Here is a 20,243-nt window from a genome sequence, read left to right on the forward strand (position 1 = left end):
AAAGTAGATGGTCTTATATTCATTAAAGTAGCTGGTCTATGACTAGTCATCTTTTTTCCAGGCTCACATGAAAGTGGCCCATAAAAACTAATCCATTAGTTCAAGTTCTATGCAATGCCAAAGACTTTTTATATGGTGATAAAGACATCTCTAATGAGTCCATTTTAAAAAAATGAAGATTATATGACATTAAACATAAATTAATTAATTTAAAAAAATCCTTAGCTGCAAAGCAGACCTTTCTGTGAAATGGAACCATTTCATTTTGCCCACTTAGTTTACAGTATTTTTTTTAATTAACTAAAATGGTATGAAGATATCTTTAAATATCTTGGAAAAGTATTGAAGTGAATTAAAATCATCATTCCAGTTAGGATGGGTGTTTTTTTTTAAAAAAAAAAATCTCAAATGTATTTGTACCAAATAGTATAAATAATACCAAATAGTACACATTGTAAAACACCATACATAGAATCACAGAAGTTTGTTTCAGTCTGTTTCTTTATTTTTATGGTAGAACAAAAAGAGGTACTTTCAGCAACACCAACATCATTTCTGATGAAACTAATGCCATCCATCTGGAAATTCAGGGAGGGAACCTACAGTCAAAATTCCACATAGCTCTCAGAAAGCCACAATGGGGGGAAAAACAGAGAAACCAAAGAGAGAAAATATATAATCCTGCAATATGGCAGATTCCATTCCTATTTAATTCTGAAGATTCCCACCGGAGATATGGCTCCACTCAACAGATTCATCTTTCAAAGGATGCAAGACTTAACCCAGTGGTTCTCAACCTTTCTAATGCCGCGACCCCATAATACAGTTCCCCATGTTGTGGTGACCCCCAACCACTTATACATCACCGGGTGCCAGGGGCGTGGCCAAAGAAAAGGGGAAAAAATGGCGGAGAGCCTTGTTTGGCGACCCCCATGAAATGGTCGTTCGACCCCAAATGGGGTCCCGACCCACAGGTTGAGAACCACTGACTTAATCACAGGTAATTGTGGAAAGGGGAAGGAGGCAAAGGGAGAAAGATGCAAACCACAGGTTTATATATTTACAAATAATATTTCTCTGCGAGGCTGGAAGATTGGGATTTGACTCAAGAGGAATATTTTCACATTTTTTAAATCTACCGTTACAGATTGCAGCAGATGCCTGTGTTTTTCACCAGGAACATGATTCTGCTCACTGGCTGAATGGAACATAAATATTCTTGAACTCCTCCTGCTGGCATTTTTAGTTATATTTATTATTACAGATTAATTTGATACAAGATTCCACATCTGTGGAATTTTGTCATGTGAGAATGTGTTTGTTCTGCTCACTTTCTTTAGATAATTTTATATTATATTGAGTTTTATGCTGAATCTTTTTTGCAACGTAATGGTGTATAACAGAATTTGATGAATATCCCTTACATTTCTTGACTTAGGAATTAAATGCAGAGAGTTTATTTCTTCCTGTGAAAGAGTCTGGGCTTAAAGATAAATAATTGGTTCAACATGAGCTGCATGACAAGTTTGCAACTTGATCTCTTCGACCTTAATCCAGCTTGGAAATTATAACCCAACAAATCTAAGTACTACAAGACGAAGAATGCATTTTTTAATTGCTATACTATATCATATAAAAATCTGAGAAAGGAGAAATAGAGGCCCAAAGAAGAATGCCCATGTTAGAGTGGAAATAATAAAAGTTCTTGACTCACATTTTAAATAAAGTTACAAATTTAATTGGAATTTACTTCTGGCCTACCACTTGTTGACACCCCCATTTAATGCTTTCACTACCAACAGCAGCTAAATGTATGGAACTTACTGTACAATAGATTATGATGATGAGTTGTAAGTACAGATAGTCATCGAGTTATGACCATAACTGAGCCCAAAAATTATGTTGCTAAGTGAAACATTTGTTAAGGGAGTTTTGCCCCATTTTACGACTTTTCTTGCCACAGTTGTTAAATGAATAACTGCAGCTGTTAAGTTAATAACATGGTCGTTAAGTGAATCTGGCTTCCACATAGACTTTGCTTGTCAGGTCGCAAAAGCTGATTACATGATCCCAGGACACGGCAACCGTCATAAATATGAACCAGTTGCCAAGAATCTGAGTTTTGATCATGTTGACCATGGAGCTGTTGCAATGGTTGCAGTGTGAAAAACGGTCATAAGTCACATTTTTCAGTGCCGTTGTAACTTTGAACGGTCACAAGTCGAAGACTACCTATAATTAGAAGCTACAGATTTAACAGAATAAGAGAGTCGGAAGGGACCGTTGGAGGTCTTCTAGTCCAACCCCCTCTCAAGCAGGAAACCCAGTAACATTACAGATAAAATGTTGTTCAATCTCTGGAGCCAAATTCCAATTATTCCAAATTTATTTCCCACTGCTTTCTACATGAGTCTACCCCGTTGATGAGTAAGTACCACCTAAAGGTTCTTACAAAAAGTACCACAAAAGCTCTTAGTTCTGATACAGGATTTGGCTGCAGGTAGATCTATTACTAATGTCCATAAAAACAGTATACAAGCCTATGAAAAGTGATTGCTGCCAATCTAGACTTTCCCTGGACTCTCTGAAATGATAATAAATATATATAATCTAGATAACTGTAATTTGACTTTGGATGTACACACATTGCATACAAAAGACATTATCAGCATCATTTTCAACACTTTCAGGTTTATTATTTTTATATGAGGTAATACTCCAACACACAACTCACTCATTTAAATGAAAAGTTTAAACTGCTTCTGCTGACTAAAAGGAAAAATACACAAAAGAGGGAGGGGACCTTTCGTAAAGTTCTGACTTCATTTTTTTCCACAAAGTTACCACTAGATTAAATCTTTAACAGTAAAAGTAATACATAAGACAGGAGTGGATCTTCCCTTTGTTGAACCCCCAGCCTGTTCTGGTAACATCTCTTAAAGGAGAAATAGAAGTGGAGGGACTTTTCAAACTTTGGGAATATTAACTCCCATCATCCTTTAAAATTGGCCATGCAGTTGATGGAAGTTGAAGTCCAAACCAACTGGAAAAGACCAGATTGCTCATCTCTAAGGTAAGGTAACTTCTTCTCTTGTATTCTTTTTTGTGGTTAAAGACTGGTATCTTTTTAGCTAGTATGGACATGAATGAGAAAATATATTTTAAAGGACCTATTACATTTAGGTTATTTGCAAGAAATCAGGAAGGTAATCTAAATTTCAAATCTTGCACAAAGATTTTGGCACAAGACCATTAAACAAGTATTATGTAAATATAATATTCTCTCTCTCTTTCATCCTGGCTTCTGGCTATGCATACATACTTGTATGTGATTATTCATATATATGCATACATACAGTATCACTTCTGTTGTTTTTCGAATAGGCTGGAAGTATAAAAAAGTAGAATTTCTTTCTTCAATTCACAATATAATACAAACACAAAGAAGGAAAACGTAATTTCAGGTTTTAAATAACTTGAAATAAATAGCAGTTTGTCATGATTCCTTGTAGTAAACATTCAACTTAAGCATTTCCTATTTAAGTGCACAAGGAGTTAAATGAAGAGGAACCCTGCCATGATTAGTAGAGATATAGGTGGGGACATATGAGAGCTTAACTATGTGCAGTATCTAATTAGCGGATTACTAACAAAATAGCCGTGAAAACAAGCAGGCTTACAATAACCATCATTAAGTGTCTTTCAAAGAAAACTTTTTTTCTTCCTTACAGTGAATAGATCATACTAATCAGAGGAGTTCAGTTTAGTTTTCATATGAAAACTGACACACTGAAGTAAAGGGAACAGCATCAAACTTAATTGGATATTATTTGTGCAGTTTTATCCATTTACTCAGTCTCTGCTCTCTGACATAAGAAAGTTATGGATTTTTTTTATTGTAGCTCTCAGTGATTTCTTTTAAAATATATACCCCATTTTAGCATGCTATGATTAAATTATTTTGCGTCATTTAAAAATACACACAAAAAATATATTACGACTTCTAGAGTATAGCTATTAAATAAAATCAGGAGTTTTGAATTTCAAATTTATTATGCAAAATAACTGATTATTCCAGAATTTGCTCATTGCCTTGGGTTTCTAACAAACATATAAGATTTTAAGTTATGGAGTATCTATTACTTCCCTTATTCAGAAGACATTACATAATGTGTTAAAATAAGAACTTCACTGATTGTGGAACTAATTACATATATATGCACATAAAGGTAAATGTTAGACTTACCAAGGGGCGCCATATATTCGGAATCCTTTGACTGTTACCTCAGAATCTTGCAAGTAAATACTGTTTGTCAAAAGTGACTGAACATTGTCAAAGTCCTCTGGTTTCAATTTGGATACAGAAGGAAAGCGGTAGTAATCCTGTTTTACAAGATCTGCCATGAATTCCTTATCAAATGTTAGTTCATGATTCCCAGCAATCACTATTTTGTAATCATATGGCAAGTTTCCTGAAACAGTACAGAAACAGAGCAATTATTTATTTGAGAAACTGCTGTCCCAAAATAAACATAGATTTCACATTTAAACTCACAATAGACAGGTTTTGTTCAAGGAAAATCACAAGAAAGAAAGGTATATTGATCAATATTATTTAGAAGTTTGATGAATTAAAGAAGAATTTATGGAATAGTTCATATGGCTGGTCATCTTTTTATCCAGAAGTATGCAACTTCGACTCCAGAATCACAAGCACATTCTAAAAGTCCCTCCAAAACTCACATGCCTAGCAGAACAGGAATATTAATACATATATAGGGTGTAATCATGCTAATTATATACAATTGATTACATTCAGCTCTAAATTTAAAATTTTAAAAATAAAATGTAGTTTTTGTTATGGCTATAGTCAATATTCTTTGCTCTATTCCACCATGTTTATGTTCTGGTGTTCTACCATCTTTGAAACAATGCCTCCAGCATTCCATTTAAAGGCCACAGACTTGCACTCAGTCCTTGCTGAACTCATTAATGGTTTATTCCAATCTGGTGCCTCTAGATGTATTGGGTTTTTCAATTTCCTAACTAACCAAAGTTTGAAATCTACATCTAAAGGACATCAGAATGAAAAAAGTTCAGCTGAAGTTTAGTAGGAAAGTAAGCATTTTCTATTACATATCAATCTGACGGCACACAACCATTATGACAATCAAAACAATACATTATGCCAGGTTAATTAATATGGTAATGTTAACTCTTATGTTAACCACACGAACTATTTTTCTTTCTTAATTATTCACTTTCTTCAATCTTCTTCACATTTGCTATCACAATGTTTATATTATCAAAATTTTTCAGAGGAAAAGGGAAAGTTTTCAGAAATTTCATGAACCCCTTCATCTTGTTTGCCTTGCTTGCAAGGTCTGCCGACAATCACTGCTACTGCTTTCTCCAGACTACAATTTTAATATTAAAAAAAGAAATAAAATGGACCACTTTATAATACATTAAATTTGGTTAATTATCCAAATAAACCAAGAGAAGGATCCACCGACTCATTCTTGAGCACATTTCAAATAGCCCATAATCCTGTACATCATTATTGAGGCAAAGATACAGGAGAATTGCATAAGTATACATTTTTGTCAGCTCTTAGGGCAATTTTCTAATAATAATTTTGGTTTTTTTTTAAATCAATACCACTTAGAGAAGAAACTTCAATATATATACATACTTCAAGATAGCCACTTAGGTTCAGGCTATCACTATAAAGATATGAAAATGATGAATTGTTTCATTTGTTTATCTTGGAAAGGTAGCCTGTACATATGACTGCGCTCTCATGTGGCCATTTATAACATTATAAAGAACACTGCATTCATTTTCTTAAAATTCCATTCATCATAAACTAAAAACATACATGTCAGGTTTCTGAACTCACACTAGCTGGGAACACTTCCACAAACATAGCAGTTTTAGTAAAGTCAACTTTATTCTTCAAAATTTTGCAATTTGAAAATCTTGCTATGTTTTAATGCTGGTACACTATTCCATTCATGATTGCTAAATTCCGTAACTCCATCTCTACAAAATGTTAAAAATGCATTGAATGGATTGGATCCTTCTTCCATATGTGATGGCAATACTGTAAAGCTCAACAACACTATGATTCACCTACAAAATGGAAGAAATCATTTTATCCTGAGATATTTTGATTAAATTTCACTCAACTATATATTTATTCAATATATACTAAGTGGCACAGTATATATTAAGAATATTTTTTTAATTACATAAAATCTTTGTTCCCCTCTATGAAAGAATGGTTTACTAAACTGTGGAATATGTTTCAATGCTTAGAATAACTTCATATTTGAAAAGAAAATCTAATGTATAATTCAATCTTATTTGGAAACCATTTGTGGTCTACAATTCTGTACATGGAATTGGGCCACATTCCAAATTTAGATACTAGAATTTGCATTTTCATCTGACATATGGTTTATATATGTCAATATACTGTTTATTATTAGTTTTCCTTCTCTTTTTCATTTTGTGTTAAACAAATATATCTATAATTTAATAGAAATATGCTTTGATTACAAATTGGGTATGAAATTCTTAAAATCCTTATATACTAGAATGTGTTGGCCACGTAACACTTTAATTTTTTGGTTATTTAAAATTTGTTGATTTACTACCTGATTTCTGCTGTTTGTACAAGGTATGCGTGTCTCTGCGTATGTATACACAGAGATGTGTCACTATGCATACATGTGTCTGTGTGTTGTGTATTATTTATACATGTATTCATATCAGTCACTATAGTATTATTTCTTTTTTCATTTCTCTTAGAAAATTCTTAGAAAAGAATTTTTTCTTAGAAAAAGAAAACTAAAAAGAAAATCTACGGACTGGCATCCAATTTTAGAAGAGGGGCATAATAAACTTATTTTCAATTTGGGTCATTTTAACAAGTACCACAATTAAAGAATGATCCCAGTCAGCTGCAACTCTACAAGTGAGAAGTGGACTAAAAGTGAAATGATCATTAGAGCATAGTGTACAAAATTAGTGTACAAAATTAAATTGAAATCTAAGAATCCTAAGCAATAGAACCTATAACTGAGGATGTACAAATAACATTGTTGTTTTTCATGATGAAGAAAGAATTACTTTTTAGACTGTACTTTGCCAAGGACTGGCCTATGTTTTTAACTTTGCAGTATCTTATACAAAGTTCTATTAAGAATTTTATAAAAAATAGTTCAGTCTGAACTAAATACAAACTCTGGTTGGATGATATGTTTAATCATGGAGTACTGTTCATCAAAGCCTTTCAATCACAATGTTGTTTGATTTTCTACAAATAAATTCCAGGTTGCTTTTATTTGTGTAGAAAAATCAATTTCTACAGAAGTATAGATAAATGCATAACAGAGAATATTGGGCTGAAAATTTCCCAAAACCTTGCAAGATTGATTATTTGGAGATGAGAAAAAAGCAAAAAGGTGAAGTAACTTGGTTAAGACCATACATCAAGCAAAAAAGCAACAGGAAGATAATCTTTCACAAACAGATGTTTTGACATGCCTAAGAATTAAGTACTAAACATCCTTCCCATTCATTTCAGTGATCTTACTTTTCTCTAATTTAATTGCTCCCTCCAGTGCTATCCCCAACATACTCAACATGTAGAAGTCAGAATGATTGCTCGGAATGGAACATTTATTCTCTTTAATCTAACTCCTATGGTTTGTTCAAGCTTCTTTCTCTTCAACATGTTTGATTTTAATAGACTTCTTGGTAAACATAACCAAGGAGTCTAAGGGAAAGCAAGAACCACTTTTGAAACACTGCTGGCTTAATGAAATGATGATATATATTCTCCAAATCAGCCAAATGTAATTCACGTATACATATATAATCTCAAGCTGAAAAATGCAATCGAATGCATCACAGTATGATGGCCCTAAAATCTCTCTCTCTCTCTCTCTCTCTCTCTCTCTCTCTCTCTCTCTCTCTCTCTCTCACACACACACACACACACACACACACACACACACACACACACACACGGGATCTAACATTAGGCATTCTCAAAATTCATTAACAAAACTTCATTACTAGTTTAACTGTTGTTGTCTGTTTGAAAGTGGTAACTGAGTTGGACAGAGATTGGAAGGACAGTTGAGAAGCATGGGAAAAATCAATCAAGGTGGGCATAAAAAGCAAACAGCTACTGTAAATACTTTGGTTTTATGCAAGGAAAACATCAAATTACAACACAAGAAAAAGAAAAGGCCAAGACCTATGGAGTCCTGTGATAAATCTAAGGCTCACGCATAAAAGCTCTCCTTTGTTCAAACTGTTGTTAGACACAACAAAATACAAATGTTACGTAAGAGCAAGTTCTGCCTCTGACCTTTCACTGGGTAACCGTCAGGCTTCATTAATTTTCACAAGGCCTGACAGCTCTAGCGTTAATACTCACGCTTGCTGATCGAGCCACACAGCAGGTTCAGAACTGCTACTTTCTCCTCTGAAACTCATGCATTAGGGTTCCTTCCATGCTGGCAATGGAAAACCAAGTCTAAGAAACATTAAACACAAAAAACTACGTTACAATAATGCCAAGGTTGAGCCATAAACCCACGAAAGCAGGGAACCCCTGCCTACTCCTTCTAAAAGGCCTGCTTGGGCGAAGGCATATGCTGATCTCCATCAGAGTCCTCAATGCCAGACTATGTCATTCTCAAACTATTGGCTTACAATAGCATACATACCTGCCCAATGGCAGATTCATTTGAGTAAGCGTAAGTTGATATCACCACCTGGAACAGGAGACGTGAAATCCACTGCCCCACCGGGGCTAATTTAAAGCTCCAATAGCAATTAGCAATGGAATTAGTTCTCCATAATTTATGTCTCAACCATAACATTATTCTAATGTAACTGTTTGTGATTAATACCCTTTTTTATTTTGTTAAACAATAAGAAGCATATTACAAAAATGATAAATTATTTTATTCCAAAAATTGTGATACGATTTTATTTCTTTTTATTATGGGTTTTCTAAACAATTATAATGTCGATAAAAAGATTCCATCAATATATTTTCAATTGTGTTCAATATTTGTCTTTAACTCATGCATCAATTTATCTTTAATTCCATACTTGGGTATATCTAATGAAGTTTATTCATATGTTAACATGCATAAGGCTGCAACTTTCAATCCTCAAAGACCCCTTGATAATTTAACTAGTATTTTCTATTGTGTTGGCTGTCATAATATTTTTTTTAAATCAAATGATTTATCCAATTTATCAGCTTACTCCAAAAAGATAAACTTTCCCTTCCCAATAGAAATAATTTAGGATTCATTTTTATTACAGAAAGAATTTTACAGTCAGTCCAATGCTAGAAGATTCACAGTACTTTAGACTGAAACCAAGGATCCAGATATTCACAAGGTGAAGTATGCCTATTTTAAAGATGTTTGATATTTTAAGGTGAATCATGTACAGATAAATTGATAGTACAGTTTTTAAACAGTGCTTGATGATGGCCAACGAGGTCAAATTTTGCATTTTATTCAATTATTTTTTTCACTAATGTAATAGTTGACCATATTAGCCTCCCAATGCAATTTCCCAGCCTTTCTTGCAGTGAAAAGAGAATTCCCTGGGGGAGGAGGGGAAACCTAAGAGGTAAGTGGATTTTCCACAGGAAAGAAAAAGAAAGTAACTGCAACTGACTACAAGAGTCCAATTATACACTGTTGGATGGGACTAGACAGACCAGTAATGACTTCCCACTTTTGCAAATGTTGCAGACATCAATTAACTTCTGATCACAGTATTCATATAAAATAGAAATTGTGTTATGCAAATAAAGGTGCTTAATTAAAGGAAATGGAACCATTTTAAATAGGTCAATATTTTGAAAGAAAATATATGAGAATATATGTCAGCGTAGAGGAATACAGAGATAGTCTTGAAAGACTGCAAGAGTGGTTAGGTAAGTATTTTTCCTGAACAATAGTGACTTTTAGATTTTGAGTTGGGAAAATCTTACTCATTTCATATGCCAGTCATTAACAACTCTGGACAGCTTATAAAGATACTATGAAATATGTAAAACAAAAGGAATAACCTTAAAAATATGGTTAAATAAAAATATTTTGAGTCACTTCCTAAACCGTTATGGATTCACTCTAATAGATGTTTGTTCAATAATGAGCACTATCACAGAGAAAGCATAACTGATCATCAATTCCAAATGTATTTGTTGTAAACCTAGAAAAAGTGCCCAGTTGATGACCACAGTGTACAAGTCAATAATCCAAGCAGTGGCATTACTGAAGGTAGACCAATTTGGTTGACAAATATATAGCAAATAAAAATAAATGTATAGATGAACAGTGTGTGTGTGTGTGTGTGTGTGTGTGTGTGTGTGTGTGTGTGTGTATTAATTAGTTCCAAAATTTCTGGAATTTTAATTTACAAGCATCATAAAATAATCCCAAAAGAAACCCCATCATCAGTGAACATAACATAGCATTGTATAGCATCAGAGGAACAACATGGTATCCTGATTTACAAACTTCATCAGTTACAATGTGAGATAAAAACAACAAACCAGCCCTGGCTAATAGCAAAAAAGAATAAACATTGCGAAGAATAAAAAATACTCGGTCCAAATCAAATCATCATCCAAAATATTAGTCAAATGGTATCTTAAAACCATTTCAAAAAGCCAATAAAGAAAAGAGTCGGGTGAATTTCTGGGGGTAAGGTCATTCACAATCTTTAGGCCTTCACACGTAAAAAAATTCCTGTTCTTAGTTCATTTCTCTTGATCTCAAACATCCCACTTCTAGAAACAAACACTGAACTGAGAAGCAGAGGGACTCTTGAGGGCAAGCCATAAAAGGCTTTACAAACTAATCCTTACAAATGGATTCAGAAATTAATGCTGCAGCCCCTCCCAACAAATATATTATTTGTGCTTTTCATTTGTGAACAGCCTTGGCTGCTGCATTCTGTACTAAATGCCATTTACAATTTGTCTGCGAAGACTATGCCTCATATAGCGAAATTCACAACTATCATGTTTCCCCGAAAATAAGACCTGGTCTTTTTTGTTTGTTTGTTTGCCTCCAAAAGAGACACCAGGTCTTATTTGGAGGGGGGGGAAAGGGGGTCATTTCCACTCACCTCGCATCGGCAGCACCAACATCCCCAACCAGCCAGACCATTTCTTCTGCAGCCAAAGGAGCAGCTTCATTATGCAGCGGAGAATGGAGCTCCGGCCTGCATTTCGCTGTTCATAGCTCGATTCTTGGCTGCAGAGGCCTTCCGGAAAGGCCTCTGACTGCGAAATGCAGCTCCATTCTCAGCTGCAGAATGAAGTTACTCCTTCTGGCAAGGCATGGGAGGCCTAGCTGCAATGATAAGCTCCACCTCCTCCATCCTTGCCCTAACTTGATTTTTAGGTGTGCACCTCACTCCAAAAGTAGGACTTATTTTGGGGGGTAGTGCTTATATTAGGCCCACCCTCAAAAATCAAGCTAGGGCTTATTTTAGGGGTGGGTCTTTCTTTCGGGAAAACACAGTAGTATTATCCTTGACATGATTCTTGTCAAAGTAGGAATACAACAGCAATAAAGTCTTCTTCCCACTAATTGAAACCAGGGGGAAGGGGGAGAGGGGATTCTGCATGTCCCAAATCTTCCTTCTCACAAATGTCTTCTGTTATGTGCTTCCATAAGGGGAAGCACATACACGTCCCAAATTGTCTTCCACAGAAGCCTAAATAAAAAGGAATTCCATGTGAATATCATAGCACATAAACAGTGGAGGACAAGGATGTAAACTTTCATTTTTTTAGACAGCACATTAGGTCCTGTCCTTTTAAAAAATAATAATAATAAAGTCTAAAAGTACAAAAATAAAAAATGAACTAAACTAAGAAAAATGTAAAAAAGAAAAAAAAGAAAAAAAGAAAACAGAAAAAAGAAATACAAAGAAATCACCTCCCCCTTCATTAAGACAAATACAGTTTCACTAACTTAATATCTTCTCTAACATTTCAACCAAAGGTCTCCTTTTCTGATATCTTCTCTTATCTATATGTGAATGATAAAACCTCACATTATAAAAGTTTGTCATTCAAGTCCTAATCAAGTCCATTAAGAGCTACATCAGTTATATACTCCTTTCTTTTACTTTTAACACAGTAATTTATCATTTTCTCTAAAAATACAACAAAAAAATCTCTTCTTCCCATATCTTATCTCTTATCCATAACCAAATATTTAAAACTTCATCATTTGAAACAATCAAGAAAAATCCATTCAAAGTTGCCAGAAAAAAAACATATTGGTGTTTATTCAATTCAAATGCTGTCTTACAAATTAATTTATCTTTTTCTCTTTGTCTTCTCTTAGACTTAGAAACTCCTTCACAAATTTAACACACACCAGTAATAACATCTATATTGTAACCTGAATCAAAATTCTTTAACATTCTTTAACATATTTTTTTCTTTCCATATCTATACACAATTTTTAAAGCTTCATCATTCAGTACCGGTCATGAAAAACCCATTAAGAACTACTAGAAAGAACATCACACGTATATTTTAAACTTGGTTAAATAAGACTTTAAAAGCATATTAGGTGCTTTTAAAAATCTTAATGCTTATTTCCTTTAAATAGTGCAGTGTCCCAGAAGCTGATTTCATTTTATCTTTGTCTTTTCTTAGGAATCCTTCATGAGACTAATACATCTCTTTTATAGGTTAAAGATGAAAGAGTTGTCCAAGTACCTCTTCTGATTTATTACTTATGTATCTATTTTGGTTATTAAGACCTCAGTCAGTTTTACTTGCAAATCCAATGTAACATCTTTTTCTTTATCATTTGGTACTTCAAACTTCTACATCCAAACAGCCTGGTTTTCAGTTGTATCTTTTTTTTATCTCCTCTTTTAAACTCACATTAGCAGAATCTTAAAAGAAATTTCTTACTGTATTGTCTCCAAATTTCTTTGAATTATTCCAAAGTTAAAATACTCTTCTCTATTCTGTATTAGTGGGTTTCTTTTCCTTTAATTATAAATTTTAGTTCTGTTTGGTTGTCTTTAATATTTGGCCTTCAAAATCTCATTTTTCTTTTATCCACAACATTTTTCCATGAAAAGATTTCTTACATTTATATTCAAAATTAACGATTCATAAACAAACAAATAGCCTATTCTCTATAAGTGTGTATACTACCTAAATTTGTTACCCTATTTTATATTGGATCTGCTCTGGAAGTCTAATATGTATAGCTTGAAATATAAGCTATGCGAACAGAAAAGAGTGTATCCCCGTGCACATTCAAAACTCTTTTGTGAATGGATGGGGATTCTTCAAAAAAGGTTTTGGATGTGCAGAGATAGAACACTGAGAATTTCACCTAATATGGACTTGTGAAATAATAAAATTAATAAGAAATATTTGACAAAACAATTTTAAGAACATCTTTACAGTACCTAATATTCAAACTGTATTTATGTATAAATAAGTGAGAGCTCATCCACATTACTTCATGTGAACTTAGTGAATTTACAATTTTCCTACCTTTATTCAAACCAATACACCATACAGCATATAATTAAGTTTTAGAATTTGCTTCTTCAAGAATAGACAATAGCCTCAAATTTAGAGAATTTAAAAGGGGAATCAAGACAAATTCATTTAAGAAAACTATGGACAACTGAACTAGTAGTCTCAATGGCTATATAATTCATCATGGTATCAGGTCTTCAGTATAGTAAATGTGCAACATGCTATTCCCCACATTCACAGAGCGAGGTTATGAAAACTAAGGGATTCTTAGCATGATGATGGATAATCCACGGATGGGTTTCCTGTTGTCCTTTCATCCAATAGACTTAAGTTTGAGAGTTTGCCATGCCTCCTGCTGCGCTAGGTTGACCCAGTTCCGAAGAAAGCGAAGCAGCAGACGAAGTCCGATGTGTTGGTTCCCCTACCCGACACAGGACCTGACGGACACAAAAGGGATGGGTGTGGATTATCCATCATCATGCTGAGAAAAGGCACTCAGGTAAGACAACACTCCTTCTCCAGCATAAGGATGGATAATCCACGGATGGGACATACCAAAGCTTGCCCTGTCCCTATGGGTGGGAAAAAGTCAGGGCATGTGTCCCATCGGACGACACCACTTGCTGTAATACCCTCTGGCCAAAGGAGGCATCTGCGGAGGCAAATTTATCAATTTTGTAGTGTCTTATAAATGGGGAGACGATCAAGTTGCCGCCTGACAAATCTCGACAATGGCCGCTTGAGTCGCCCAAGCTGCTGAAGTTGCAGCACTGCCGGTGGAATGAGCAGTGATACGGTTTGGGATGGATAAGGATTGGGATTGGTATACCCTTGGAATGCAAGCCTTAATCCACCTGCCTATGGTCGACGACGAGACCTTCTGCCCCATGGAGGATGGCTGGAAGGAGATGAAAAGCGCTTCTGATTTGCGAAAGGCAGAAGTCGGCTTGATGTAGTGTTTTAATGCTCTGCGCACATCCAGAGTGTGCCATTAGCATTCCAAGTCATGAGACGGGTGAGGACAAAAGTTTGGTAGTATGAGCTTGTGATCTGTAGAATAAAGTGTTTACCTTTGGAACAAATGACGGATTCGGTCTAAGGACCACACTGTCTTTACGAAAAATGCATAGGTCCTCTCTGACAGAGAGCGCTGCCACTTCGGATATGCGCCTGGCTGATGTAACAGCCACTAGAAAGGCCACTTTCATGGACAAGAGTCTCAAATCACAGGTCTTAATGGGCTCGAACGGTGGCGTGGTAAGAGCTTGCAATACACATGACAGATTCCACGAGGGGTATCTATGGACTGGAGGTGGTTTAATGTTGGTCGCTCCCTTAATGAAGAAGCGAACCATCGGGTGATGGACTAAAGAAGATGAATTGTCGCATGACAGCACTGTAGCCAGGGCTGCCACTTGCCTTTTAATGGTATTTGGCGATAAGCCTTTGTCGAGTCCCTCCAGCAAATATTCTAAGATTCTAGGGATAGTGATGGATGAAATATCAGTTTGATTTCTGGTACACCAGGCAGAGAAGTTCTTCCAAGTAGAGTCATATATTCTGTCGGTAGATGGACGTCTGGATGCCTGAATCATGTTGATCACCCTCGTTGGATAGGATTCTTGAGTCAGACGTTGCCGCTCACATGCCAGGCGGTTAACTGGAGCCACTGCAGATCTGGATGTTGAAAATAGAACCTCTGGCTACCGCTTGGGAGGTCCACCAGCAGAGGGACTTCAATGTCTGAGGTGGAACCCTTACTTTCCTGTTGGAAGAACTGATTCTCCACCTTTGAAAGGGGAGTAGGAACCACTGCAAGTCTCTGGAGTGCAATCTGGCCCAAGGTACTATAGAAATGCACGAGATCATCTTTCCTAAGAGTTGGGAGAGGGTGGCTAGAGAAACAACACGGTCCTGATGGACCTGACGTACCAGGGCCCGCATACTGATCTGACGGTCCGGTGACAAGTAGACAATGCACTGTTCCGTATCTATGACCGCCCCCAAATGAAGAAGTCAAGTGGAGGGAAATAACTGGCTCTTTAGGAAGTTTACAGAGAACCCGTGGGTCTGAAGGACTTCGATGAAGAGGGCTACATCTGACCTTGCTGTCTGAACGGACATGGACTGTATGAGAATATCGCCCAGATAGCACTGGATCCGTATTGGAACCAGTCTTAGGTGGGTGGCTAGAACCATCAAGATCTTTGTAAACACCCTCGGAGCGGATGACAGGCCAAACAGCAGGGCTCTGTATTGATAATGACAGGATTTGTAACAGAATCTGAGAAATCTGCAATGTTCGGGAAGGATTGGGACATGTAGATACACTTCTGTGAGGTCGATAGACATCAGGAAGTCGTCCCTTCTGATGCTGGCCAGAATAGATTGGAGAGTCTGCATCTTGAATTTTTTGTATAGCAGATAGGCATTTAGCCTCTTTAGATCGAGAATGGCTCTCCATCCTCCAGAGGCCTTTGGCACAAAGAGGATGGAGTAGAAGCCTCTCCCTATCTGTTCGGCCGGTACTGGTTCTACGGCTCTTATCTCCAAGAGGTGACTTATGGCCTTGTTCATGAGGTTCCTCTTGGTTGGGTTTAGCGGGGTTGGGCATGGGATGAACTGATCCGGTGGTCTGGATAGGAATTCCAGTGACAGACAGTTCCTGTTGGTGGAAAGAACCCAAACGTCTGTGGTGGTGGCTTCCCAGATGTGAATAAAGAGGGAAAGCCTGCCACCAATGGGGGTTCCCTCCCTGGAGTCACTTATTCCTCCTAAAGGGACGCCCCCCCGCGCCTCGAAAAGGCCATTTCGACTGGAATTGCTGTCTGGGCTTGGGTACAGATAGGTCTGGTTGGCGATCGGTCCTGGGAGGGAAGGGGCGGGGTGGTTGGAACCACTCTGAACCTGAACCGGCGCAAAATGACTGCCTGCGATAGTACGGGCTAACCTTCCTGTCTGCTCGCCTGGTCTGGTGAACTAATACCTTCTTCTTGTCTCAGTTCTCCACCAAGTAGGGATCAAGAGCTTCCCCAAACAGATGACAGCCAGTATAAGGGGCGGTGGCCAGACGCCACTTGGACTTTAAGTCTGCTCGCCATTGTTTCAACCAGAGCAGTCGGCGAGTTGACACATTAGCAGCAATTGACCTGGCCGAAAATCTGGCTGCATGAAATGTAGCATCTGCCTTGTACTCAGCAGTCACGAGCAACTTACCCAGATTTTGGTGGGCTTGTACCTGCTCCTGGGGAATCATGGCCTGAAGCTCTCTAAGCCATATGATGGATGTTCTGGAAAAGAAAGAGGCGGAAGTGGAAGCCTTCACTACGCACGCAGACACTTGATGGGACCCGCGCAAAGAAAATTCTGACTTTCTTTCCTCCAGTCTCAAGGCTTCCGCCATGTCACCTGGTACGGTGGAGGAAAAGATAGGCATTAGAGATGTATCTACCGACGGGACCTCTAGTTCTGTTAGTGATGGGGCTACATTAAAAAAATTCTCTCTGTGACCTCTGGAGGAGGGGAAGCGCTAAGACTGCCCCATTGTTTCCTGAAAGAATTGAGGAAAAAGGGGGGACATGGGACGTGTTTTTGGGTCACAGTTGGTTCAGAAAACAGAGGGTTTGAAGTTTGACTGCAGTTCTTGTTCAGGTTCAGTCTTGGCTGCTGTAGTTGCCTTAGACAGAAGAGAGCTGAATAATGTGGGTTCAAACAACCCCACGAAGGGGGAGGGTTCTGGAGACGCCTCCTCGTCCTCTGATAGTGGTGGGTCCCGTGGCTCCTCTGCATCCAAATATGACCCCTGTCCCGAGATGAGCGATCAGAGGCAATGGAGCAAGCATATTCCGGGGGTTCAGAATGTAAATGGTCGGGAGATGCAGGTCTAGGTCTCTGCAACGATGCAATACTCTGCGCAAGTGCCTGAGCAAGCAGGGTTTGGAGCTGTTCTGGCCATACTGCTTGAGAAATATTGGGGCGGAGCCCAGCAGCAGTGGGTATGAACGTGGCTGAAGGCCCCAGCTGATTACTGGGTGAAGGGGCTACCCAACTGAGATTTGGATCTGGGCCAATGGACATGTTGGGCCCCTGCCCGGCCTCCACATTTGGGGACCATGATCTTTGGGCTTGAGATGAAGTTGCTAGTTGAAGACTGAAGAGGGAGCCCTCAGATGTAGCCACAGAAGCGAGAGGAATCTCCCTTGGAGTTTCCTTTTGGGCCTTGGAAAATTGTTTCTCCAAGGCCATGTGTCTTCTGCTGGCCTCCTTTTCGGATGCTTTGGATGGAGCCTTACTAGAAATAGCTTTAGCCTTTGCCTTCAGCTTCCCCGCGCCTCCAATTTGGAGGATTTGCCCTCTTTTTGCTTGGAGAGCTGGTAGTAGTTAGCACAATTTGGGGTTGTTTGTCCTCTGCCATCTTGTTGGAGATCCTCCAGTACAGGACTGAGGATGGATCTCAAATATAATTAGGAGCTGGGGTCTGGTTGGTTAACTTCTGAACACTGATAAAACCAGTATGAGCTCCTGATGAGTTTACTGTGAATCACAGTGTCTTATGTGAGTCAATATATCTGATTCAGAAACAATATATTGAGCTGGTCAAAGTAGATTTGATTGAAGGCCTGAGATGCAAGGCAAGGTTTATAATTGGAAGAAGAGGTTGCGCTCTCAAGGAGCAGAATATTGCCAGAGGCAATGTCAAATGTAGGTGTCAGGGCTATTTATTGCCCTGAACACGTATGTGGCAATATAAACTGTTGAACCCCGAAGATCCTGGAAGGCTATACTGAGGCTAGAAATGAAAGGCGCCAAAAAACGCTGCTCAAAATGGTGGCCGTCAACGTCTGAGGCGATAACAGGGCTACGTTAAGGAACATTTAAATTGGCAATTTCTACCTTCGCAAACCTCCTTGCGAATTTTTGTGGCCTCTTCTCTGACTCTCTCACTCCCTCTCCACTGTAAACGAAGGGGGGAAAAAACACTTTGGAGGATTTTTTAAAGAGAAAACAGCCGTTTTGCGGCTCCCAAAACCTTCTGAAAATTATTGAAGCACACCTAGAATACAATGACTATTTATCTTTCTAACTTGCATTTCTGTTACTAGACATTCTTTCAGGTACTGCAAGTTTCCTTCAAAAGCACGTAAAATACGAAAGAGTATTTTATGCCAAACATATTATCTTACCAAAAGCCCATGTCAGTATGTATTAAGAATTATTTAGAACTTAATTTATAGATGAGGTAAAATCTTATTTTCCTTTCAGTAGAATGAGACAGTCCAGTGGGAAAGTCTAAAAGAAGAAGAATATTTAGCATGATTCCCAAGAGAAAGAATAATAGATCTTTTATATACAGAACTTGATTGCCGGGTTAAAATTAGATTTTTTTTTTGAAACAGTATTAATTAGACACTTACCTCAAGGTTTCTTTGGCTTAATGTTGGATCCATGAATCTGTGAATTACTTTTTTCACACACTTCTAACAATAAAAAAGATTTAACCTGCTATACTCCAATACTGGGTTATAGTCACATTTTACTTTGAAAACAAAAAGGCAGTGTCATGCTAACACTTTTATATGGAATAGTCTTCTTCAGCACATAGAATCTATTTGTGTACCTATATATGATTTTTAGCACAAACTTGACTTGTGATTACTGTCCCTTTGCGTATGTGTTTAGCATTTTTGTCAATTAACCTCCTATTCTTCATTCTGTATCATTCCAGAGTTCAAGATTTGGAATTATTAAGTTACAGGGAAACAAACCTGCCAACAAGAAAAAGGATTTCAACAACGACGCCAGAAAGGAGATGGGTTACTCTTTATATCCCATGTTCAAGGGGAAACTAGATAGCTATCTAATGGAGATACTTTAGACCAGTGGTTCTCAATCTTCCTAATGCCGCGACCCTTTAATACAGTTCCTCATGTTGTGGTGACCCCCAACCATAAAAGTATTTTCGTTGCTACTTCATAACTGTAATTTTGCTACTGTTATGAATCGTAATGTTAATATCTGATATGCAGGATCAGACTCTAGACTCCAGAAGATAGAACCATCCAACAAAAGGAATTCCACAACTACAGGTAGTCCTCAACTTACGACCATGACTGAGCCCAACATTTCTGTTGCTAAGCAAGGCAGTTGTTAAGTAAGTTGCACCCATTTTATGATCTTTCTTGCTGCAGTTGTTAAGTGAATCACTGCAGTTATTAAGTTAGGAACACTGTTGTTAAATGAATCTGGCTTCCCCATTGACTTTGCTTGTCAAAAGATTGCTAAAAATAATCACATGACCCTGGGACACTGCAACCGTCATAAATACAGGCCAGTTGCCAAGCATCCACATTTTGATCATATGATCAATTGAAGGAAAAGCAGCAAGAGAATGGAAGAAAGGAAAAGGGTTATAAATAAAAAATCAGAACCCCTGTAACATTTTGTGGATGAAGCGAGGGGTTACGTGACTACTTTTTCATGGACTTTTTCCAAAACAGAAGGATACGACTTTACAGCTGTCCCAGATTCCAGCTATTTCATTCCCTCCTTCCAACATTTTCACCTTCCACTGAGCGTACTTGATTCTCATCTAAATGTTTTCTGACAAGTCCCTCTCTCAATGCATTTCCTTTTTCCTAACAATTTCTGGCAGTGAAGTATACAC

At 37.5% G+C, this 20,243-nt stretch overlaps 1 protein-coding gene across 9 annotated transcripts in view; it reads right to left on the reverse strand.

Moving 5' to 3' along the window:
* The window catches only part of MPPED2 (metallophosphoesterase domain containing 2), a 170,753-nt gene that overhangs the window by 77,956 nt on the left and 72,554 nt on the right, over nucleotides 1–20,243 (reverse strand). For all 9 annotated transcript variants that reach the window (XM_039355942.1, XM_039355945.1, XM_039355937.1 and 6 more), the window contains one exon: nucleotides 4,247–4,472. In XM_039355942.1, the coding sequence (XP_039211876.1) occupies nucleotides 4,247–4,472 (226 nt within the window). The remainder of the gene's footprint in view (nucleotides 1–4,246; nucleotides 4,473–20,243) is intronic.

This window comes from Crotalus tigris, unplaced genomic scaffold, assembly GCF_016545835.1.
Source record: "Crotalus tigris isolate CLP2741 ecotype Arizona unplaced genomic scaffold, ASM1654583v1 scf7180000018777.2418813, whole genome shotgun sequence".
Taxonomy (NCBI): domain Eukaryota; kingdom Metazoa; phylum Chordata; class Lepidosauria; order Squamata; family Viperidae; genus Crotalus; species Crotalus tigris.